General features: G+C 41.4%; 1 protein-coding gene across 2 annotated transcripts in view; it reads right to left on the reverse strand.

Annotated features, from left to right (window-relative positions):
• The window catches only part of SLC8A1 (solute carrier family 8 member A1), a 317,880-nt gene that overhangs the window by 278,277 nt on the left and 12,858 nt on the right, over window positions 1-26,745 (reverse strand). Inside the window, exon 2 of one of the 2 annotated variants that reach the window (XM_008700195.2) lies at window positions 18,364-20,195. In XM_008700195.2, coding sequence (XP_008698417.1) covers window positions 18,364-20,162 — 1,799 coding nt within the window. In that variant the 5' untranslated portion in view covers window positions 20,163-20,195. Of the gene's footprint in view, window positions 1-18,363; window positions 20,199-26,745 lie in introns of both variants that reach the window. The other variant, XM_008700194.2, reaches the window with a different exon arrangement.

The following is a 26,745-nucleotide window of genomic DNA, read 5'->3' on the forward strand; positions in this document are numbered from 1 at the left end:
CTCGATCTTTTGCAAATGTTTTATTTGGGGTACATTATTTTTTACACACACCTAAGTTAAAGTCAGGAATTAAACAACGGACAACATGTATTGAATTTTTACCATATGTCAGGTATGGTTCTAACCTTTCTGCACATATGATCTCATTTACTTCCTATAAAAATTATTGATCTAGAGTTATTTATCCTGTTTAAGAGACGAGAAACTAGGGCAGAGAGACAGCTAAATACCTAGCCCCATATCAGCTTCCAAGTAAATATGTGAGTTGGATTTTAACCATATCATCCGATTCCAGAACTCGTCCTCTTCGTGGCCATACTATCCTCTTCATATTACACAGGTTGCTTAGTGATGTGTCTGAACACATTAAGGTCATGGAGAAAACGATCTCTTGCACCTGTGACCCTTGCCTATGAGGTTTTATAACGCTCTTGGTGAGTTAGCTTGTGATTGTGATGGTGTATTAAGTGTATCTTACTCTCTATATAACCAGTTTTCATGAATGTGTTACTTCTTAATCCTGAGAACACCAAGGCCGTTTAACATAGAGGGACATTAATGTCCATTTAAGTCTATTTCGCAATCATCTATTTACCGTCTATCAAACACTGAGCTAGTATAGTGTAAGTCAAGTATAATTAGCTAGGGATAGCTCTCCTTGCCACAAATTTAACACTGCCTTGGAGGGGGTAGGCACTCGTAACTGAGCTATTTCTTGTCCATAGGAAAAGAGCACTACTTTCAGAGTAAGGGGGATTCAGGTTGTTTCTTGTCAAAATAGCTTCTTAGGCATTACTGCGTGTTTAGATGAAAGACAACACAGTAATTTTATTGGTTTCAGAAATTCCTGTTAAATTCACCAGCAAACATGTCCACAAAACCACAGCTGCTAAAAGTGCAAAGGTGTAAGTCAGTCCCAACAATAAAAATGGAGTATGATAATGATTGTATCAACTAGGAAGACACAAACATAATTTTATTACGGATGAAAACTACCAATGGACACTTTTGTTGTTACTGATTCCATTTAAGTGCCCTCCAAAAAATTAGAGTCAGATACAGAGTGGGGTTTTTTTCTGGTTATTATTGTTGGTTATTAAAATTATCTATTTACAACCAGATCCCTTTTTTTCTTAATAAAAAAAAGTCAGGAAGAATTCAGGTATTACTAGCATGGATTTACTTTATACCTTATATTCATTCCTTCTCTCCAAATACCATGTGAGTCTCCTATCAAGTGCAAGTGGGAACACTCATGTCCTAGAGCTTGTCTGCAGCTTTATTATAGGTAATAGCATTGCAAAGCCTGCTATAAATCAACATGTTTTAGGTAGGAACTCAAAGGCATACAAAGGTGTAATGTATGTCAATAAGTTTTATTCCAACATTCTTTTTTTATAAGGCAGATATTTATATTTACTCATTTCTGGATAAATAGGCAGGAATATACTAGATGTAAATAGAAGATGCGTCATGTTCTCATGAACTGACCTGACCCATTGCAGGCCGATGATGAGGTATTTCCCTGCACGCTGCATGGAATCCTACATACTGGTTTTCCACCTAACAGCTGCTAAGAAAATTTGTTTCTTGAGTACTACATTTTATACCAGTTGCAAAAGAAAATTCACGACCATCATGCAAGAGAAATAACCTCATATTTAAATCGCACCTTAATTGTATGAGCAATTTACAAACAGAAAATTAATACCTTGATTTCTACAAGGTAAAAATATGGTTCATATCCTTCAAGTAGTTTATAAAATGAAACACAAATCAAAGTGTATACAGAATAACTCATGACTGAAATTGCAGTCTTCTCCGTCTTTTATTTTAGGTATTGACTTCGCTGGAAAATAATATCCTATATTGAGATCAAAGCTATCCGAACAGTTGAGGTTCGAGCCACAGAGACAGCTAGACTGTGGGGATGCAAATATCTGTACACATCTGCATCCATGGAAGGTCTCATATGAGATGTAGCGACAACCTGTGTCTTAATGAGACAGTGCAGGTGATATATGCCAAGCACACTGGGACCATTACATGGTGTTACCCATACACTGTGCTAACTTCAAACTTGCGGTCAATTAAAACTCTCAGATATTCTTTTACTTTAGAATACTTCCAGGTCTACTGACTTTGATTCTTGCCTGATTGATTTTTCCTTGTGCAAAACTCTGTATCGTCCACACCTTCATCGATCTACAATTACCTATCTCTTCATTAATTCAAATATTCCATTCTTCAATTATTTTTCTGTTCCGTTCACAGTCTTATGTTTAAGTAAGGACTTGTTTTAATCTCTTGGAGGTTCATTCATTGTTCGTGTACTTTTGCGATACCTTTTCCCTTTTTTTAAAAATTAAATCAATAAATAAGCTTCATTTGTCTTACCTTTAAGATAAGTCAACATATATATGTATTAACAGAAAACAGAGCTAACTTGATTGGCAATGAATTGTCTTATGCCAGGGATCAATTTATTATTCTTTCTGCTCCTACAGCCATCTGGAAACATGCTATTGGTTAAATAAAGGAGATAATGATACATATTTATAAGAGGATAATAGGCATCAACTTGAGAAAACCCTCTGCAGATGGCAATATTGGGGGAGAAAAGACACAGAGAGACCTGTGTCCTCTGAATACCAAAGAGCACGGACTCTCTGGCTCAGACAGTCGTTGTAGAAGAGAATGCAAGAGCATTTAAGGACAGAGCCCTGAGGAGTGTTCATGGACATCAGCATGAAGAAGCTGATGGGAGAGCCTAAAGAGGCACGGTAGATTAGAAGGACAGGAGGCATTTCTTTACACTTGGACAACCAAGACTGAGAACAAGATAAGGTAAGGCAAGGTCATGGGGTCTCATGAGGGTATAACATGGCTGAATAATTGCATTTTAGAGCTGGAAGGGACATCAAAGATTTTCTTTTTTTAATAAAGACATAATAGGTAACTTTTTGAGTGATGCAGAGTCAAACACTAGACTGAAAATCTCACAGATCTGTTTCAGCTGCAACTCTACAAGTTCCCTGAAGTCACAGAAGAAAAATCAATTATTTAATCCATGTGAAAAAAAGAAAAATAAAAAAACCCTGCCAATGTGGTTTGACTAGCAAACCACTGGAGTCATGGTTTAGGTATAATGGATTCCCTCTTCCATTGCCTCTAATCTAACTAATTCCTCCTATCTGTCTCCATTCCAGCAGACGTGTTTACTAGCCAAGTTGTATTAAGATGATTTTTGAATAGCTTCATTGAAAAATTGGAGAGGATGTGGGCAAGAGAAGCAAACAGACAGAAACATCAAAGTCTTTCATTTCTTCGGGCTATTGCTTTCTTATTACAAATGTCTTTAACAGGATAGCAATCTCTACTTTTCGGAGACACCACACACAGAGAGAGTGGTCAAAAAAAGGTTGGCTCTGCCACATTACCTAATTATTACACCTGCATAATTATTATAGTGCCCCCTCTTACTCGAAAAAGTGCTGCGATTTAGACAATAAATTAAGTGGTTTCCTTAGATACATTGTGACAGGAACGTCCATTTACATAAGACACTGCAACAAATTTGATAGGACCCCTTTATCAGATCAATCCAGTAGATTATAATTTAGCAAGTTCAGAACTTATCAGGGCTTCCTAAGAAAGGATGCAAGCTTCTCTTATTTTTTATATTATTTGCTGTCTTTCAACATGTTTCCTTTTTTTTTTCTTTAAAGATTTTATTCATTTATTTGAGACAGAGCACGCATGAGCACAAGCAGGGGAAGTGGCAGAGGGAGAAGCAGACTCCCCGCTGATCAGGGAGCCCAACGTGGGGCTCGATCCCAGGACCCCGGGATCATGACCTGAGCCAAAGGCAGAAGCTTAACTGACTGAGCTACCAGTCGGTTATTACGTCTTCACTTATTTTAGTACTGACCATCCTCCTGGCAGGGAGAAAGTCATCAAAATCTAGCTTTTCCCTAAGCAGTACATTTTCCAATAGGGAAAGGGAGACAGAAAAAGTGAAGGACCCCAAATAAAAATTTTAACTTTCCAACTTTTCTCTCAGGGGCCAAGGGAAAGTAGTGTCTGTAAATCAGCATTGTGAAATGTCTTAGACTGTTGATATTTGACTGCTTCTTGAAAGAATGCAAAGTAGGTTCTCCTGGCTCTGCTTCTCGTCCCTGATTTTAATGCAACAGACTTTAATACAAAAGAAGAGCAGGGACTTGGGGAGGACTGGCCCACAAGCCATCACTGGGAATTCTGAGTTTAACTAAGAAAAACATAGTCGATTTATTTCTTAACATTCAGTGTAATACAAAGCTTAATTGGTTCTAAAGCAAGTGTTAGGATTAGTTTTGCTGAAGAATTTACAGGTAAAATTTTAAAAATACATGTGTTCAAAGAAATGTACTCATTAAAACAAAACTACTGTAGTAAAAAACCCGTTTTTAAGTGCTTTTATTTCCTTCTTAACACAGATCTATGTACTGTGTTAGTTACTGAGTTGAATTAGAATGTGCACCCAAATTCGGGGAAATATGTTTATTTACAGAATTTATATTATCAATAAATTCAAGGAGAAGCAGTTTCACGAACTGGATTTTAACACACTGAAATTTCTTGCATGAAGGTTTAACCTATATTTGATGACCCCATCTGTCCCACACCTATACAAATTTAGATGAATCATGTTTATTTAGGAATTATTTTCCATCAAGGAATCAGTCAAATGCTGTGAATATCCAGTATGGTCATAATTGTGAAAAAATGTATTACATTTCCAGACGGCTCAGATGAGATTTCCACATATTTTCCACAATTACCAAGAGGATTCAGTTTTTTTATAACAAACACGTCCTGGGATCATTAAAAAAAAGAAGAAAAAGAAAGGAAAGAAGACAAGAAATTAAAGTAGTAAATTAAGGACCAGAGTTACCAACTCCCGTGGCATTTCGTATCTCTCTCTGGCAACAGAATTACATCCCCTTGTATTGTAATTATATTTCCCCCACTAAATTCTAAGCTTGGAAAAAAAAGGGGGGGGAACTCTCCTGATATTCTTCAAATATCTAGATTAAGCTCAGAACAAGCCCCAGTTAAGAAGTTAATAGATTTGTGCCGAATTAAATGGTTCATACATGGTTGGATGCAGAACCACAATTGCTGAGGAATAAAGAGAAGTTTAGACAGTAAGGGCAACAGTGGCATGGCAGGCATGAGGAGGATTCAGGGGTAAGTTGCTAAAGGAATTGGCTTCTTTTAAGGCAGGCAAAGGAAGAGGACTCACCCAAGTCCACAGACCTTTTCGTTCTGGGCTAAGAGTAAGAGAGGGATCCTGGCAGCGTCACATGAGGAATTTCATTTCATAGAAGCCGTAAGAGAAGCGAACATCCGCTACTTCAATACAGTATAGTACGATCCTCGCTATTTCAATCATAACCCTCCCCAACTCTGAATGATTCGATATGTCTTATGAAAACTTCTCAGGCATATTGATATCATCATCATAGACTTCCCTCTGAGTCAAGGAGATGCAGAGCCCAGGGAATCAAAATGCAACACATTTTTCCCTCCTTGGACAAATAATTCAATCCCGATGGAAACGTGTTAAAATACTCTTCAAAAGGATAATAAGGCGAAGAGACCCCATGAAAGGTTTGGGGGAGATGAGCAGGCGCCCAGCCAGGCAGCTTCTCCTGAGTTGGGCTTGCTGGTGGCATATGAAAGAGCCAGAGGCTAAGTCCCACACTGCTCCCCTTGGGGGAATGTCAAGGTTACCAGAGGAGATGTCAATGCACTTAGTTTCCAGTTTGGGCTCTGACACTTAGAACAATTCACTGAACTCTTTGTACTTAAATTTCCCATCTGTAAGAGTCTTGGTTGCTTCCTTCATGCTTTCTGCCATCTAATAAAAAACCATTTGTTGAGTTTCTATTAGGTATCAATCACTGTGGCACTCCCTGTGCCCTAAAATAGATGTGCTAATGCCTGCTTGGTGTGAAGATGAAACAGACATGCAGGCACCTTGTAAAGAGCACAGTGTTATGTAAAAGGAAAAAGCCTTATCTCTGACCCTTCCCTTGCTCCCTAGCGGCTCTAGCACCCTGGGCTCCACATTATAACTTGTTTCCTTCCCTTCCCCACCAAAATGATGAGTGCATTGATGGGGCACACTCTGGATAGCATCTTGTTATAATTTGGATCACTTTCCATAGCTATCATTTCTACTAGGCTGTGAGAAGAAAACTATATGCCTTGAGTGCCCCTACCTCATATGCACACACGCACACACATACTCACACATAGCATACACAGAATCACAAAATCCAACAAGGTGCCTTTTTTTTTTTAAAGAAAAGGGAGATAAGAGGAGAAGCACCTGTGCGTAATTCCCAGCAAGCCTAGCTTAGACCTGTGCAAACAATCATCTGGAAAGGAACTAAAAACAGCAACAATAACAATGAACATTTACTAAGTACTTACTATAAGGCAGGTACTGGCTAACCCGATGTCATCTTTTATAATAGGTACTATTACCCTCATTCTTTTTTTTTAAGATTTTATTTATTTATTTGACAGAGAGAAACAGCGAGAGAGGGAACACAAGCAGGGGGAGTGGCAGTGGGAGAAGCAGGCTTCCCGATCAGCTGGGAGCCTGATGTGGGACTCGATCCCAGGACCCTGGGGTCACGACCTGAGCCGAAGGCAGACACTTAATGGCTGAGCCACCCAGGCGCCCCTATTACCCTCATTCTATAGCTGATGGAACTGAAATGGAAAGAGGTTAAATATTTATGCATTTATGCAGTTCATGAGTGAGAGGGAGAACTTAAACCCCTGCTAATCTGGCCCAAAGCCTGCGCTCCCAATCATTCTATTGCTGCAGGAGATGCCTCTGGGGGGCCGTAACAACTGTGACGAAACCCATCCACTAAGCGAAATGCTAAGCACTTGACTTCATAAGGTTGTCATTTGTGTCCACAATGAATGCCTACCATTCATTCTTATTCTATGTGCAAGTTCGGGAAGCAACAAATTTAAAATGAACGAAGTTAGAATTGGGCACACTGATACCCTGATACCCTGCAAAAGAAGGAAAAAATGTATTTTCTATATTTATGTCACATATGTAATAAATATATATAGCACAAGCAAGGACTCAAAACTCAGTAGACCAGAAGACTGGAAAACTTTATTGTAGGCCCCAAGACCCAGATACACCTCAAAATATCTCATCGGCTTCATACACAGGAATGAGTCATTAAATTAAAACCCAAATAAAAAAAGATAACTTTAAGAGACTACAGTATACAATGATTATGGAAGTCATGGAATATTAGGAAAGATGTTCCTTTCCTGAAAGAATTCAGACCTATAGAATTTGCCTCTGTTACTCAAACAACTAAGCTGTACAGGTATTTTAGCCATAGATATTACCAGGTGCCCATCCAGACGAGGACTTAACATGCTTTACATTACTATTTTATGGTATTTTATATTTTATCTATAGTCATGTTTATATTGATTATGTTATGAATACATTATATTAATACTGTTCGTATTCTACCAGTCTATTAGACTATGTGTATGTCATACGAATCACTTCCTATTATACAACAGTTTAAACATCCCAGAAGTCAACCATATAGAGTTCTTTTGTCCATATTAACAACAGCTAAAAAAACAAAAAACAAAAACAAAACCTCGAGCAGCCTTCTGTCTTTCCTTGGTAATCTGGGTGTCCTCCTTCAATACTATGTCAGGGTATGCTGAGATGCTAGCCTACCAGAGTCCGAGACCCTGAAGACACCGAGCCCCAGTAAATTCCTGGCTAGGTAGCTATGGTGTCTCTAAAGCCTTGCTTGTTCATGCTCAATAAAGTCATATCATTTAGAAGAAGGACTCAGACTGAGTGGCATAACCTCCCTCAATAATGCAGGGATGAGGAAACAATGGGAGCCAGGTGAAACCAATATGGCCACCTTTCCTTAACATCCCTCCAAGTTCATCACCGCTATGAACAAAGAATCAGATTTGAATTGCTCCCAATATCTATCGTTCTGATCTCCACTGAAGAAGGCAGCCAAACAGTGACAAGAGACATCTGGGCTGGAGACGGGGAGGGAGAAGGCTCTTCTGGGGAAAAGCAGGCACAGAGTGGCTTACTGCTGTCAGAGGTGGCCCTGGAGAAGCTGCCAGCTCATTATCATTTGTTCTCCGCCTAAACACCAGCAGCAAGAGCCCCATCAGGGCTAAGAGTGCTGAGAGAATGATGCCAAGGAAGGCACAGAGGTAGTGAAACATCCGCACTGGTGTTTGATTGGACACCTGCACCCCCACCTCAAGTAGACGAAAAGACATGGGGTTCTCCATGGCAGGGACCATGTCTCCATCTCCGCTGTTTTTCCTTAATCTTGCGAGGAACTTGACACAGAACAGGTGTTCATAAATCATTTGCTGAAAGCAGGAACAAGTAGAAAGGTAGCAGCCCTACCCATTCTATCAAACCTGGGAAGATTCCACAAGCTTCCTCTGGCTCCCCAAACATACTCAGGCAATTGTACGTACATTTGATTTCAAGGACAAAGTTGCTGTCTATTTTTAATAAAGAAGCAGCTTGAGTGAATCCCCTGTCTACTTTTGTACTCTCCTACTGCCTTTTGTTCGCTTGAGCAAGAATCTGGACTAATTTCAGGCTTCACTTCATTTTAGTAATAACTGAAATCTAATCAGGGTTGCAAATTCTTTGCCTCTGTCTCTGTCCCTCTGCCTGCCTCCCTTCTTCCCTCCTCCTCTTTCTCCTTCTATCCCTCCCTTTTCTTACTCTTGGAACCTCCCATCTCCCCCTCTCCCTCTCTCACAGCTGCTCTCTATTGTCCTCCTCCTCCCTCTGACTCCATGTACTTCTCTGCCTCTCTTCTCTTTCCTTCCCTCTTCCCCCCTTCCCCCCTCCCCTCCTCCCACTCTATCTCTCTGCTTCTGCCTTCTGTTTCCACATTTCTGTCACCAGTCCTCTCAGCCCCCCACCCCCGTTTGCCCTCCCTTCCCACTCCCTCTGCCTCCTGCCCCTTGCTGCCCCCTTCCTGATCCCCAATCTGGACTGCTCTGACCCCTGTCCTTCCCCTCATCTCTCCCTGCCCCCCTCTCTCCCTCTTTCAGCTAATGCCTAAATCTCACACTCAGAGATACACACATTGAACTAAATAGCTCATTTTACAAACTGTGTCAAGATTATAACATTTTGTGTGTGAGAATGAAAGCTGTCCTCTGGGAACTGTTTGTTGTTGTTGTTGTTGTTTAAATTGTACCCTAAAAATTAAACTCTATGAAACAGGACTTAATTTTACTTTCCCACCTTTTTCTTGGTAAACGAGTGTGTGTGTATGTGTGTAAGAGAAAACTTCTCTGTTGAAAGAGAAACTTTGGAGTCTTCCGTGAAAGGTTATAATTAATTATATTTATAAACATATTGACAATAAGTATACTCCAAACAGACCCATAATTCACCTCCAAAACTTGAAAAATAAATAAATAAAACCACTCTACTCAAAAGCAAAGTAGTTACAGACACGCTTGAACACTGATTTTGCATACAGTGTATATGCAAGTTATCATTGCACAGCCATCCGATTTTAGGTGGAAGTTTTTTTTGTTGTTAAATTCTTGTCCTCTAGAGAAAATGCAGTTTGGAAGCAAGAGTGACTTGGAATTGGACTTTTAAAAAAGTGTCTAAAAATTCCGTTTGCCTTGAGAAGGTTTCAGAGGAACTGCCACGTGGGTCACTTGTTCTAGGAAACTTCCCAACCAAGAATTCTTACCTTTTCTGGGGGACAGAGAATTTAACTTTGTAACCTGTTGGTTGTGCTGACACAAGGTAACAAGCATCCTCTGGTACTACTTCTCCGCTGTCATTAATTTACGTTGTCTTGTAATATACATGAAAAAGATAGATCAAGAAACTACCATTTTAAGTATGCAGAAAAGCAACACTCATTGTTCAGCCGTATAAGGAAGTATAAGGCAGTTATACGGGGCAGGGCCAGTGCAGGCAATGACAGAAAGCTACAAATACAGAAGTTTCGCTTTTAGTTAGGCCCAATGGAAAAATAAATACCACAAGAGACAAAAGAATAGATAATAATTGAACCGGTCAGGCACCTGGAAGGATTATAATAGTAGCATTTTTCTTGCTTTTCACACTCAATTTAATCATGGTCCTTCTGGGTTAACAGAGAGTGGGGGTGGGGTACCATGTGGTTAACGCATGCTCAGCAATTCCAGAAAAGATAATTGGCTGCTCTAGTTTCTCATCTGCGCCGCGGGAGTAAGTGCTGCGGTCAAGGTCACCACACTACAAGCCCCCCGCCCGCTCATCCTCACCTGTGAAAGCCATTCAGAAGGGGAACAACCCCGGATGAAGCCCTGCAGATTTTATAGTCAGGTAGTCCTACCCCTAAATTCCAGATCCATCCCTATGAGCTGTGTGATGCTAAGAAGGTTAGTACTCTCGAAGCCTCAGTTTCACCATCTGTAAAAGGAGTCCAAAAGCACCTAGCTAATAGAGTTGTTGGGAAGATGAAATCAAAAGAACATTGTAAGAAAAACAGCATGAAACCTGGCTCTCAATACATCTTAGACCACTACCATCTCTGCCATCATCATCACCTCCTATACCACCACCATATCCAGAACCACCATCTCCAACAACACCAACACCACAACTACCGCTACTGGCGTCACTACTACTACCACGAGCACCACCACCACATCCGAAACCACCACCTCCACCAGCAGCAGCACCATCACCACCACCACCAGCACTGTTACCACCACCACCAGCACCACCACCACATCCGAAACCATCACCTCCAATAGCAGTACCATCACCACTGCCGCCAGCACCACCAACATATCCAAAACCATCACCTCCAACAGAAGCACCACCATGGCCACTGCCAGCACCGTTACCACCACCGCGGCACCACCACCATATCCAAAGCTGTCACCACCACCACCACCACGATATCCAAAATCACACTTCCACGACCACCATCACCGCTACCATCATCACCACCACCCCTACTATCATATCCAAAACCACCACCTCCAACACCACCACCACCACCACATCTGCCTCCACCACCCGCCCCACCACTACCATCACCACCCCCATCACCACCACCCCTGCCACCATCTACCACCATCATCCTCATTTTACAGGGGAGGTGAGCTCAAGTAATTTCCTGAAGATCACAAAGCTCGCAGGAAACCAAGGCAGAGCTCAAACTTGGGCGTGGAATCCAAGTCAAGGACTCCTTCTAAGTCCATCTTCATCTCAGGGAGTCTAACATGGAAAAGTGGAATGGTCTTAGTTTCAAGGGCCATCACAGGGCTTCATGAGTACCCAGAACTCCAGATCCCTCATGCCTCAGCCTCCTGGAAATAAAATATCCCAAGCTGTTTCATTAATACCTGAATCACCAGGGATAGTGAAATTTCCCTGGGTGCCCTGTTATGAACACCAGCCTGAAAGGCAAAGTTCAGTGTTGGGCTCCGTCTTTGCCCCCTGCCTCCATCTCTTCAGCTGTCACCAAAGAACACAATGTCTATTCCCCTATCTGACCCTGTGGAGACATTGTAAGAAGGAAAGAAAATGTCATCTAGAGCACAAGTCCTCAGGAGAAAGGCAGGAAATGAACAGGCATTGTTTATTTCGCCTGGCTCTACAGTGAGACAGCTGTATAGGCCTGTGAAAAGAATGAGCCCTGGCCGGCTCAACCTTTGGCAAACAGATGGGTATTACGTAGGCAGTATGTCGAGCCAGGAGAGGAAGCAAAGGAGGAGATTTCCTTTAATTCTGCCCATATTGTTGACGGCTTGCTTTCCCTCCCAGGGCCTTCTGGACTTCCCCACTACCAGAGCAGAAGTGCAAGGCAGTGTGGGAAGCCCGCAGCTAAAGTCACTCGCTGCCGAAGCCGCTTGCTTACTCGGTCAGCACCTTCCATGGGGCTCCCCTCTGCGGGCTTGCCCCGAGCAGTTATAAAGATCATTGCTAGTGCCACTGACCCACCTTACATTTGGCTGTTCTCTCTCCCTTTCCTGCCACCTGGCCCGAAGCCACTTCTATTCTATCCTTGCAAGGATAACACTTAAGAATCGCGTGGCATGTATAGTTTAATAGGGGCCTAAGAGCCTTTCCATGCCCCCAAAATGAATCTCCCATGAGCAGACTTCAGGAACCATGACAGAACATGATGGAGATGTTTTGTGGGACAGCCTCTACAGTTCTCAAGATGCTGTAACCCACAGGCAAGTTTCTCCAGCTCAGCTAGTAAGGACAGAGCCGCGTAGCAACAAATACCCCCGTGATGTTAGACCCTCAAGGTTGCTCCACCCAAAAGAATTAAGCATGCCTAAGTCTCTTTCCCTGGGTTACCAGTGTCCTCAGGAAAACAAACAAACAAAAATACAAAGAAAATATCTTCCCAATCTGCCCAGCCTTTCCCAAGATGGTGGCGATGCCCTGCTAACTGAAAAAAAATGGGACAAGAAGGGGAGGCACAATGAGTTAAGGGCTGCTCAAGGGGGTACAGAATTACTGTAAGTCAAAACCATCCCTAGAAATCAAGCACTAATTCACAAAGAGCAAAACAAAATATTGACTATGTGTTATTAGAAATCCTGTAAATTTTCTTTAGAAATACAAGAGGCAATCTGGTAGAGAGGGGCACACACACACAAACTTTTTTTAAAAAGCAGATCAGCTCTTTCATTTATATTTTTTAAATTTAATATCAAACTCTTAACATGAGACCTACCCTCTTAACAGATTTTAAGTGCACAGTACAAGAGTGCTAAGTATAGGCAAATGTTGTGCAGTAGCTCTCTGGAACTAATTCACTTTGCATTATTGAAACTTTATACCTGTTGATTTGAACCTTCCCCCCTTTCCTCCCTTCCCCGGCCCTGGCTACCACCATTCTGCTTTCTGCTTCTAGGAGAGACTGTTGTAGATATCTCATATAAGTAGAATCATTCGGTGTTTGCTCTTCTGTGACTAGCTTAAAGGGACATATACTCAAATTAATTTAAATACCTTCATGATGATTTAAAATCCCATTAAAGAAAATCAATGTTCATGGAGTCTTTCATTCAGTTTGATAACCATCCCGTCTATTTAGTGAAATGGTCCATACTTTCAGGTTTACCAAGACACTACTCCATCTTAAAAAACACAATATTTTTCTCTCCAGTTATGCCTTCTGTCTTTCAAAGCAACTGCAAATATTTTGTCCAAAATTAAGACTTCTCCTACAGCGTCCACCATGTCTTCATAACGATGTGTGTACCTATCAAAACATGAGTTATCTCATCAATTCCCCCATTTTAGAGTATAAGGAGTAGATTTTTTCCGTTCCCTTCATAATAACTAGCCCAGTACTGGGCACAAATCAGTAGCTTATTAAGCATGTGCAGAGTGATCGATATATAAATTCTTTTCTAGCCTTAACCAAGTGAAGCAATCATCTCCCTATGGATTGGCCTTGAATGATGATTCAGAAAAGAGTCCATAATTTAAACACTTCAGTGTGTCTGAACTATGATATCTCCTCATTTGCTAAGATAAAACTTCTTTACATAAATATATTATAACCCTAAACTCTAATTAGCAGTGGGAAAATGAGATCACAACAGTACACATGGCAACCTGCTTGACATAGTAGCCAACCCTGATGCACATATCAATCTCGGCTCCTGGCAATATTGAATGGGGAGTCAAAATATTTTTGGGCTCTTGCCCTGTCTTATGTTTGTAATAGTTCTACGTTCTTGAAAACATATGCATTTATAAAACCACTTCTTGTAGTTATAATTTAGATTTGCAGATGATACTACATGTGGTTTGGATCTAAGAAGAGATAAATACTCCAGTCTGAAAAAGATAACCCACCAAAGCAGAAATCCATTAAAATCCTAAAATCATTTCATCTAAATTTCTTACATTAGTATATTACCTAAGAAAGTTTTATGTCAATATAAAATCATGGTTCCATCATTTTAATAGGTTAAATGCAGCAATTAAAATTCTTCTTCCATAAAGTAAATCTTGAGTATGTTGGATTCAAATACACACTGATGCCGTTTCTTGTCTCACATTATTTTCTATAGTACTTTTCATTGTTGGATTCCCCCAAAGACACAAAATTATTCTTAGGTTCTGACCACTTCAAGTTTTCTTACAATTTTTGTTTCAACTCTCTCTCTCTCTCTCTCTTTTTTTTTTTTACAGCTGGCTGCTTTCTTGTATTACACATTTGTCCTATTCTCCGAACTGAATTGCTCTCTCATAAAGCTAGGTCTTTACTCCCTGGAATTCTATAGAGCAAGAATAGAATACTGGTAACATAAGCAGCAAAAACAAAGTATTTATTTTCCCTGGAGTATAATAATAATAATTTCATAGGACCTACATAATATTGAAATTTTATTTCTTTTCTCTTTCTTTCTCCAGAAAAAGCAATATAAATATTTAGTGTCAAACAGCTATATTCGTTGGGATGTCTTGCCTACAGTATTTCCTAAAGTTAATGAAGTCACAATCATACTTGAACACATAATAGTTGTTAAAGCAAAATTAATTTTAGACAGATCCATTGATTAATAAATTATTTGCTGAGCGATATATTCCATGCATTTTCCAACCCACATACCTCATCTTTCAACTCTGTATTTTAAATAGGTAATAGTAAATGCTCATGCTCTTTTGAGTCCTCCTCCAAAAGTATTGTTATTGAGTTATAACTAAGTAATTGAATTTGATTTGTATCTCCATTAGTTAATCAACCTTAACATTTTCCAGAACAGTCAAGCTCATCATGTTAGACCTTGGAAGACCAAACAACATTTTGTAATAATTATTACCACTAAACTAGCATCATTAAAAAACAACCATTAGTAGCACTTCAAATTTGTGGATATCACCTACCAAACCACAAATTAAATTAGCATGTTTTTCGTTTATTTTTTATTAGCTGTTAACATTAGACAGAATTCCCTGTTGAAAGTCAAGATTGGTTGGCATGGCCTTAATAATCGTCATTGCTTGAGTTTATACCAAAGCACGTGTCAATAGTTAATCATATCTATTAATGGGTTTTGCATTGTAATTTTAAAATGTCTTGCCGAGAATACACTCTATTTAAAACTACGAGCACCATTTACCACTTATCAGTATCTTCCTCAGACACAGATTTTGATCTTAAAAAAGGTCAAGTTGAAATAATTCAACTCATTTATATAAAAATGTGAATGAATAGGTACAGATATGCTTATGTTACGAATTTAAATGACTTCTGCAGAAATAAGATCAAAGATTAGGAATCTATCTTGTTCTTGAAACCGAAGAATCAATAATGCTGACCGCCTCTTGATCTCCATCCCTGATTACACTGGACCCAATGGCTTTCTAAAATAGGTAAGCTTTAAACCCAGGCTTTTCCAAGCATCTCTTTACAGTGCTCCGGAAAGAATCATAAATCCCGGCTTCGCGCAAACCGTTAAACGAAAAAGCAAGAAAAGATTATGTTTTAAGTAGGTCATAAAGTTCGGTGGCATCTACAGTCCTATCTACATATTGTAGGTTTTTAAGAAAGTCACCTCTCAAGATTAACTATGTAATCGGATGAGACATAAATTCATTCTTCAAGAAGAACTGGGTTGAAGTCCGCATAGTTCAGCTTCACTGCCTGATGACAAACCCTGTCACTTGGATCTGACTGTGTGGACCTGGCATTAGAAACAACTTCCAGAGGAAGAATGACCCGTGAAGAAGAAGGAGAAGAAGAAGAAAAACAAGGAATCTTTGATAATATTATGTTTTTCTAGAAACATTATGTTGGAATCCTTGGTGCCTAGCTGAAGGCTAAGTCCCAGTCACCTAAACAAATTTATTTAAGCAACAGATGTAGTAAGCATCTACAAACCTTGTCAGTACTCTATAATTAGATATAAAAATTCTAGAAAAAAGAAAAAAATGGCGGGCTGTAATTTTATTCTATAAATAAATAAATAAATAAATAAATAAATAAATAAATAAAATGTCTGACATTTCTAAAATTTAATATTTCGACTTAGTGAATAAAACAGAGTTTTATTAAAGTAGGAACTAGTGATTGATCTAGAATACTCCAAGAACACACACACACACACACACACACACACACACACACACACAGATGGCATGCCAATAATCCTACCCATTCTTACCAATTTTCACAAGATATTTAAATTTCTAAAGCTGGAATTTGGCAATATTCCTTCCTTAGCAAGAATTAAATCAATTTAATGGCATAGGGTAAATGTTTTAAATGGAGCTTGGCAGAATACATTATTCCATCAAATCACGGTCAGTCTTTTTTTCTTCTTCTTCTTCTTCTTCCTCTTCTACACTGTGTCCAAAAGAAGGTTATTTATTTACAGTTTGGTAAAAGTCCTGGACAGCAGAATAGATAAGGAAAGGCTGCCTCTCAAATAAACTAGTACAGAGCCATTATTCTTTAAAAAGCAAGATAAAATTTTCAGGAGCAAACATCCTAAGTAAAATGAATTAAAACAAAATACCCGTCTGGTCAGATTTAAGTGCTACCCTCCCTTGTGAGTTCATTTAATAATATTCAGTACTCCTTTAGTAACTTGCAATATACTTTAACATGGATTACAAGTGCTGTCTAATACAACAGGGCCCAACAACTGAAATGATTAGAAAATATAATGAGAAAGAATTCCTAACAAAGGAATAAAGTTTATGAGCTCAACGTGGGCAGGATCATATTCAATGCAAGGCCCCTGGGAAAATCCTTCTTTAAGGATGCAGAATATTCATTTGCTTCTATATTACTATCTTTCAGTAAAATCATGTCCAACAAAACACACCTCAACACGTTGAACATCAACAATATAAGAACCAACGTAAAACAGATATTCATTCAAAGTTACCCCCCACACATCTGAAGGTGGATATGATAATCTCTGCTTTGCTTGATTTCATTATGATATCACACTCAGTAATTGTTCAGCGCTATAACACAACATCGAAGAGAGGTAAAGAGGAAGGCATCTGCGGGAAAATCTCTTTCCTCTGCCTGGCTCCCCCACGGCCCCCTCCACCCTCCACTTTTAGCAGGAGAAATTTCATTTTGGAGAGAATGTACGTGGCATTTGACCTATCACATAACGTTTACGCAAGAGTTAACCATTTTTAGAACAAACTGTATTATATGTATTTTTTTCTTTCCTGGAAATTCCTAAGTTGCCAATGATTCAACCAACATAATCATTCATTTGAATGTCCTTTGTCGTATTGCAGATATTATAAATAGTTTCCTTCCTTCCTTCCTTCCTTCTTTCCTTCCTTCCTTCCCTCCTTCTTTCCAGTTTGGACACTGCTCATTGAGTCAACCTTCTGGTTTGCATTTGGGGAGCGTAATGCCCCCTCCTAGGCACGGAAGGAATAAACAAATAGCAGCTGCCAATGACAGAATCATTGCACAACCAGGCACTTGGTGTTACAACATTGGCAAGTATCACCATGAAGTGCCAATAGGAAGAGTAAATTGTTCCCAATTCTTTTCTCTGGCCTGTTCCCTGTCAACGAGGATGCTTGAACAGAATCTTATTCTCTCCCCATCACTGCATCAGTAGGGTAAAAGAGTTTACTTAATCATGGAAAATAAAATCAGACTAGAACTCCATAAGAGCTATATGACTTTTCCCACATTGCCATAAGACTAAAAAAAGCAGGACTAGTCATTAAGTCATAATTAAGCATGAGCATGTAAGCAGAAACATTATCTTATATTGCCACAAAAACACAGCATCAGATAAAAGCAGCAAAAAATGTTCCAGCCAGCCTTGGTAGCCAGGAAATTCTTTTCAAAGGTGTTTTCTTTTTGAGCTTTCCCAATTCGTACTCAGTAACGAACTTAGGGACCTAATGTGATGTTCTAAATATTCGCTTTCAATAAATAAATACGTAAATAAATACTCCCTTTCTGTGTGTATATTATGTGATTCAAAATAGAATATGAATTTTCCAACCCATCATAAGCAGTTTGATAAATTGTGTCACAAAACTCATTCTGTCATAACTGCTACAATGTACTTAAAATACGCAGAAGTATGGAATAAAAAATAAAACCAAATTAAGATCTCTGTATAAAGCATATGGACAAGTGGCACAGCAGGGAGCACTGATAATTTAAAAGTGGTCTTGTAGAGTAAATATTTCATTCCTTGTGTGCCATTTAGCTTAAGAAAACATCGCATGCACTCGACCCCACAGATATGTATAAAAAAAGAACTTACACAATTTCATCGTTCTGGAATTCGAGCTCTCCGCAAGTGTCCTCGAAGTCCTCCCCTCCGCCTCTGGCAGTCCCTTCGATGGTTTTATAGGGAACGATAACATTTCCTCGAGCTCCAGATGTTCTCAATACCTTCACCTCCATAATGCCAATGCTCTCGCTCACGTGAGTCACAGGCTCCTCAAAGGTGAAGATGCCCGCGTGGTCATCATCAAAAATGGTCACGGTGGCGGTGGCAGGAGAGCCGAGGCAAGCAAGTGCAGAAACATGATTGGCTTCCAGGATGCCATCTTCTGAGGCCTCAGAAGATACTTTAACATTGCTCAAATGCACCAGGAAATTCTCATCCTCCTCAAAGATATCGTCATCGATGATGCCAACTCTGATTTCCTTCTGGGTCTCACCAGGCTTGAAGACCACAGTTCCTTCAGTGAATTCATAATCAGACCCAGCATTGGCCGTGCCGTCCTCTGTTCTGAAGTCAACAAACACAGTGTTAGTCAAATCACCGCCTCTGCGGATAATGGTCAGGGCGACGGTACCACAGTTTTCCAGACACTGATAGGTCCCTTGCTCAAAGAAGATCTTACTCACAGGGTCATTTTCAGCCACTTCGGTATTGACCTCGTGCATGCTGACAGCCTTCCTCGCCTGGTCGGCCGCGTGCCTCTTTAAAATGTTGCCAGCTCCAGTCATCAGGCGAGTAGCTTGGATGCGGTAAAATGCTCGACTTTTTTGCTGCTGGCTGAGCACCTGGTAGTTCGCTAATTCTATTAACTGCTCAATTTCTTTCTCTGGATGCTTCTGCTTGAGCTCCTTCAGGATCCTAGCCATTTCTCGCCTAGCCTCTTCATCATCTTGGTCCCTCTCATCAACCTCCAGAACCAGGGCGCCATCTAAGAAATTGTCAACATGGGAATTGATCACTTTCCCATCCATTTCAATCTCAGTCTTGGAAGATGGTCTATCTCCTTCATGCTCGATAATCATTCCCCTCTGCTTGCCGGCCCGATACCTCTTGTAGACATACTTGTAAAACAGAAGCCTCCTATCTGCTACCCAAGCGAACACGACACAGATGGGAAAGAAGAAGAAGGTAAGCAAACCTTCCCAGACCTCCACGACCCCAGGAGAGATGACGGATAAAATAATGTAAAGCCAAGTATAGGCAAAGATGCTCCAGGCCGCCGTCACGAAGAACACACGCAAATGCTTAATCTTCCTCGTCTCTCCGTCTGGGACCACGTAAACACAAAGCGCGATAATGATGAACATATTGAATGCCGCGCTTCCCACGATGGTGCTGGGACCCAGGTCTCCGGCAGTGAAGTTATGCCCACACACTTCAATTACTGAAAGGAGAATCTCTGGAGCAGAAGATCCCAGGGCCATCAAGGTCAGGTTGGAAACCGTCTCGTTCCAGATTCTCACAGTGGTCTTGGTGGTCTCTCCATTGGGTTTCTTTATGGTTATCTCTTTTTCTTGAGATGTGATGACCTCTATAGAGGACATGAACCGGTCGGCAATGATAGACACTCCGAGAAACATGTAGACCATGGCCACAAAATACACAGTAGCTCTAGCAATTTTGTCTCCAAAGGAAGGGTCTTGGGGCTCCCAAATGGGTAAAATCACCCCCTTCTTACAGTAATATGAGCCAGTACACTCGCCAGTTTCATTGCCTTCTCCTTCCATTTCTGTCTCAGCACTTATAAGGTCCACGTGGGAAAATAAGAGAGCCACAATGGCTAACAGATGACATCCCATCGAAAAGGTAGGTGAGAGTCTTAACCGCAGCATGTTGGACAATGGTAGACTTCCAAGTGTCCCAACCTACTGGGAAAAGCAAGATGGAGGGAGGGTGGGAAAAAAAAAAATCACATCATCAGAGCCAGATCCAAAGCATGACCAATTACTGATTTTTATTTCTTTTACCAATGATTTGTTTATATTTGACTACCATAACACCTATGGTGAATCATTATTCTAAGTATCCATCAGTGATTAAGCAATCCTTTGTAAAATTTACAACTCCATCTCTCCGTGTGTGGATTTTCTACTTGTAGTCTCCATTCACTGAGCGATGTACACAATTGACTTATTGGAAATGGAAAGTTCAATTATAGCCTTGCCTTGTTGAATACATAGTTATGCACGCTAAGAGCCAATAAGGGAAGGGGGGAACCTTTTGATGCATTAAATAATTTTCTCCTTGTTACCAATGCAGAATTTCTTTTAAATTGTGGTTAGTACAATCACCTTCCAGAAACTGTTTCGTTACCAAAATCACCTTATTGAGACTGACGCTTTAAAGTTCAGACTCTAAAAACTTAACCAACACAAGGCCTCTTGATGATCGTAAATTCTGGAGCTGACCTTATACCGCATTTTTGGAAATCATGTCCTTTTGCTCCCAACTTCCTTGGAAACACACAGATATCTTCAAACTTTCCTCCTAAGTCAATGGTAGTTGTACTTGAGGGGGAAAAACCCTGCTGTAATACAATCTTTCTGCGCATGAAGTACAGTTTTCAAAAAGCGTATTTTGATGAGAGCACATTTCCTCCTAATTTTCAGCAAGCCCAGTGCTCCTGATACATTAGCAGCTGGGCATCTGGACCTTGAAGCACAGCTCTTCACATCCGGGGACCGACCTCGCTCTAGAATCTGCAGGCTGTCTACAGAGGGGAGGGGAGGGGATAACCAGGCCCGGGTCTCGTTGTGCGTTAAGACTCTTGTCTGGCAGGCTGTGAAATCAGCTTTACCAGCCATAAAAGGTGATGTCATCCTTTTCATGGTCATTCTAAAACACATATTTGTTCCACAGAGGGTTCAAGTGACCAAAAACTACAGGAGCAATAATTCCATCTCAATTAGCTCATGTGGCAGAACAGCAGTGACCACAAAGTATACATATGATGAAGGGCTGGAGGCAATCACAAACAGAGCAAGAGAGGCACTGAGCCACACAAAGCTTGCTAAACAAAGCAAAGTGGCAGACTCAGAAACCATGGCTCTGAATTCAGCCACCAGCTCAGGCAACACGCCACTCCGCCCAGACGTCACTTCGGCCTCGAAGGCTTGGTACGGTGCTGATGGAGGGTCTGCTCCACGTCAGGGTAACTCTGGCCTGGAAGGTCAGTTCCGACATCAGATAAAGTGGTGGCAAGACGGGGGGTCCTGAGTCAGAGCACAGCCTGGTGTCCTGATAAAAAGTTCACAGTGGAGCTAGACTGGAGACTTCCATAGCCTGGGGCAGTCTGAAAGCCACCCACACACTCACCTACATTCTCCAGCCCATGTTTGCTGCTCATAGCACGCAGTGGAAATTCACCAAGGCCCAGGAGGAACCCCCTGGCCCAGCACATTCTGGCAGACCCTCAAAAAGCCCACCATTTACCTACAGCTCCTTTTAGCTCATCACTATGGGGAGATAAGCTCTGACATTTTTCCCAGACGAACACACAACAGAGGGTTGTGGGGGCAGAATTACGTTCTACCTGAAAGGCTGAAAAACAGAAAAAGCATATTTTCAAAATATGCAAGATTCATGGTCAGTGAGTCTATTTATTCAGTCATCACTGGTCTTGGGTGGGATCGCCACTTAAAACAAGGAGACACTGAAGCAACCTACAAGAGTAGTGGAAGGTCTAGCTCTAATTCCATTATGCAGCCATTTATCCCACAAATATTTATGAGTGCCGCCTAACTACATGTTTTAGAATCACCTGCTAGGCTCTCTTCTAGGTCCTAAGAGTTCATCAGAAAATTAAAAAAAAAAAAAAAAAAGTCTCTGTCCTTGCAGACCTTATATTCTATCAGGGAGGAAACAAACAAATAAATATAAATGTCAGATGCTAAAAAGTGCTGGAGAGGTGGGGGCAGAAAACAATGTTAAGTAGGACAGGGAGTCTGCATGTGTGAGTGTGTGCGTGTACACACACATGGCATCCGTGATTTTATGCTGGATGGTTAAGGAAGCCCTCTCTGATAAGGAGACATTGGAGCAAAATCCCGAAGGAAGGGACCAAGCCTTGTGGATATCTTTAGGAAGAGAATTCCAAGTAAATGCCAAGACCCTGCGGGACTTGTCTTTGCATAGTCTAGGAACCACAGAGGAACCAGTGTGATGACAGGGCCATGAGCCAGGGGAACAGGGCTCTGGAGCTGGGAACATACTGGGGATATGAGAGGCATGGAGGCTACCAGAAGGCATTGGCTTTGATTGTAAAAGAGATGGGACTCCCAGGGAGGTTCTGATCAGAAAGGTGGTATCAGCTGGTTTTCCTATTAAAAGCACCTTTCTGCTGGTTCCATGAGGAATAGAGTATAGGGATAAGGGTGGAAACAAGACCAGTTTTTGCCTTTTACAAAAAAGTCAGAATTATAAATCATCCCAATGCCTGGCAGGTATAAAAAATGATAGAGTAGAGATCTCAAATTTAAAAAGGAGAAAGAAACAATTTGTAGTGACCTTCTGGAAGATTTACAACTTCAAATGTCTTGGGAACCTGTGAGGACCAGAAAGGTTAAGTATTTTCTCCCAGAAAGTAGTACGGACAAGAGAGAATAAACACAGAACAGAGATTCCAACCTGTGCCTGTCTCTAGGGCTGATATAATCAACCACTTCCTTCCAAGTCCTGCCAAATCTCATCATTCCATTTTCACATTTCAGCCAGAACGAGCTTCCTAAAGTACAGATCTGACTCTATTACTCCCCCTTAAAACTCTTCATTGGTTGCCTCTTGCCCTAAAAACAAACCCAATCCCCTCAATAGGAGGTTCAGATCTTTTCGGATCTAACCTCTGAGTTCTAGAATATGGAAATTCTTTCTATTGCCTGACCACGACAATATTTTCTTACCTCCAGGGCTTTGAGGGTTGTGTTTGCTGTGCCCAAAACTATTTTCTTTCTTAGAAGCAAATGTCAAAATGGCACAACACCAAATCATGGTCAGTTGCCCAAGAGATTAACAGTAGGTTTTATTCGTAAACATGACAGCAAACACTATGCTGAATTCTTTATATGTAGTATTATATCTAACACGTACACTAACCAGCATTGCTATTTTACACAGCTCCTGGTGTTGCCACTTCCATTACGGTCCATGAGAATGGCATCACCTAGAGCTGTGCAATAACAATGACCCGATGCAGTAGATACTATAAGCCCATTTCGAAGATGGGATCCCTGAGGCTCAGACAGGGTAAGTGGTTGTTGGAAGTCACAGAGATAGAAAACTCCTGAACTGAGGTCCAAACCCTGGAATGTCCCTAGGACTGATATCATTAACTGCTCCATGAGAGCATCCCTGATAGTGTATGAAGTCATCTTAGAGAGCTACCGGATTTGGGCTTGGACCGGCCTGTTGGAAAACCTCTTGGCTTCCATGCAGGGTGAGGAGGGCCCCAGGAGCAAGAGTCCCATGGAAGGTTTCCAACAGCCTGGCTTATATTTTATGGATTAGAGACTCCAACAGACAGACATCGACAGCTGCGATGTCACGTGCGGGCCGGCATGTTTCTAGAGACAGCTGCCCTTCACCTGCCAGGTTTTTAGCAATGACCTGGCCACCTCCTCCTGCACACACTCTCAGGGCAATCTCTAAGGTCAGCCAAAAAAAAAAAAAAAAAAAAAAAAGCCCACCCCCCGACCCACATCTCACAGTTGTTCTTAGCCAAAAGGGTACAGACGTCTAAGAGGGGATGCAACCGTAAAAATTCCTATCCAAGAAAAAGGAAGGGGCTTTCTGAGGTTAACTCCAAAACATCACCATTATATTCAAAAGGTGGTAGTATTGTAATTTGTGAAATCAGTGGACACAAAACACTGATACAGATTTTTGGCAATGGAGCAACTGGAAAGAACTCTCTGGACTTCAGTTTCGTTCTTTGTTAAATTAATACCAAATTCAAATGTTTGGGAGGAGGGGTGACAGATATCATCTAAATGAGAGCTCCTTCTTCATTCTTTCCTTTGAGGGTCTTTCCTCTATCATCAGATTCAAGCAGATCTACCTGACCCTCCCCACTGTCTCCTCAAATAGATATTTCCATAACAATTCAGCAGGAAATCAACGCTGCTGGTTTGTAGTTCTGCTCCCTGCCTGGCTTTTTTATATTCTGCCCTGATCTCCTGAACTCTGTAACAAGGGGTAGGCTGGTTGCCACGGTGCTTTCAGATCAACTCTTACGCCCTCAGCCAATGCTTGCTTAGGAAGAGCCATTACATCATCCCAATGAGCCTTCAGCACAGTAGCAAGAAGACCCAGATTGTCTTCTGCTCACTATTTATTCTGAAGCCGACAGACAACCCCAGCACCTGCAGCGTATAGATGTGAATGGCGCATGAGGAAGGGTGGGGAAAAGAGATCCAACTGAAAAAGCCCAGACACCAGTGTTGAAGGGAGAGGTCAGAGGAAGGGAACATGCACCCACAAGACAGATTTTTAGCCAACCGCCTCTGTAAAGAGTGAGGAAGAGCCCCCCTCTCCCTCCCCCCCCCGCCCCACTGCAGAGGCCTTTAGAGTCGTCAGGCAGCAGAGCAATGGGTTCCTTGTGGGAAGCTGGGGACACTGTTGACCACCAAGGAGGACCTGGCTCAGAGAGAAGAAATACGTTTGGCATTCCCGCCAGCCCAGGGCACAGGCAGCCTAATCTCATTCTATTGATTGGCAGCTGGGGTGATTCAAAGGAACTCCTTGACTCTCCCTCCTCAGGACCTGGAATTCCCTTCTGTGTAACTCTTGCGGACTGAAAGCATCAAAGCTAAGCAATTAATCTGTTTCTAAGGCAACATTAAAGCAACCATAAGTTCTTAGCCACTACCGAGGCAAGCACTTTCGAGTGCTTTTAGACAAAGAGATGATGCCAGAGGATGATTTTCCTTATCTGACCATCCATCTAGGGTGCAAATTACTGTGGGGGGCATCCAACCTCGGGCTAACAGACCGTGACCACATGCTACAAAGGAGCTCTGTTCCCACAAGGACTCTCTGCTATTACCTTTTTTTTTTTCTTTTCAAAGAGAGAATTTCCTCTTTGTTGCTTCATAAATTGGGACAGGTCCTCTAGAGCACAGGCAGCGAGAGGTCACATAAGGGGCTCGCGCCCTCTCGTTGAACGTACAAGACCACAGTCGGGGTGCTGTGCCGTGTCAGAAGACACTCACCTCATTCATCAAAGGAAGCCACCGGGGTGATGGTCCGGCAATACGGCCAAAACCAGAGAATGGAGTTTAGGATTTTAAATAATGAAGAACTTATTGAAAAGTCATGAGATGTAATCCATGGCCCTTTCCCCTACTTTGTTTTTCTCCATAGAACTTCTTCCTCTTTATGTGCTAATGTAATTTATTTCATGGTTCTGTTTATCGCCGTTCTCTCTCCGATAGATGTAAACTCTGTGTAGGTGGAGATTTCTGTCCCTTTTGTTCATTGATGGATCCCCAGTTCCTGAAGCAGAATCTGGCACATAAATGATTCATAGAACCTGCTTATTGAATGAATAAAATAATTCTCATAGGATCATGTGCTGACTCACCAAATTTCTGAAGGTGAATCAGAATCTGGGAGCTGGGACCAGGCATTTGCATTTAAAAATGTGCCCTGCGTGAAGCAGATGCCCCTAAAATGAGCAGATGTCAGTATCACCCTGAAAAGCCAATGTCAGTATTAAGTGGAGGAGAGGAAATGTGATTCAGGCTCATGGGCAGAGAACCTCAGGCTGGAAGAACTGACCTCCAGCACAGAGGAGGTGGGGCTCTGACGTTGGTGTTCCCCAGCACCCGCGGGCGGGTACTGCTCCAAGAGCCCCAGCTTCATGATTTCTTTTGGAATGCCAAGTTCATCTGCTCTGTGGAGAGGGTCCTGATATTTCAGACATCCTCAACAAAGCATATCTTCTCCTTCCAGTGCAATAAGAAGACATCTGGTCAAGCACCAACCCCAAATCAGCTCCATTACAGAAGCCTCGTAAACGGGAAAGTGCATCATGAATTTAAATTTAAATATATTAACTCTGCATACCGGCGTGGAATTAGGAGTAAGAGAAAGAAAGCTGGGGAATGAAGAGAGTCTTTCAATACTAAATAAATAAAGAGGAATTCAAAGGGAAGCTGCTCTGCTAATCTTGGGCCAGGACTGTCCTCAGATTCATTTTGCCAGTGCCAAGGGCAGAGTAAGGGCCCCACTTACTGTCATAAATTGGCATTTACGACAATAATGACTGAAACCACTGACCGATCACTTGCTTTGTCCCAGGCGCTTTACTGATGGCTTTGCATTCACTATCCCCGACCTTTCTGACAATACAGCAAGGAGGGATTATCGTTCTCCTTTTACAAATGAGAAACATAAACGGTTCATAAAAGTAAACTGGCT

The sequence above is a fragment of the Ursus maritimus genome, unplaced genomic scaffold (assembly GCF_017311325.1).
Source record: "Ursus maritimus isolate PB19 unplaced genomic scaffold, ASM1731132v1 scaffold_6, whole genome shotgun sequence".
Lineage (NCBI taxonomy): Eukaryota > Metazoa > Chordata > Mammalia > Carnivora > Ursidae > Ursus > Ursus maritimus.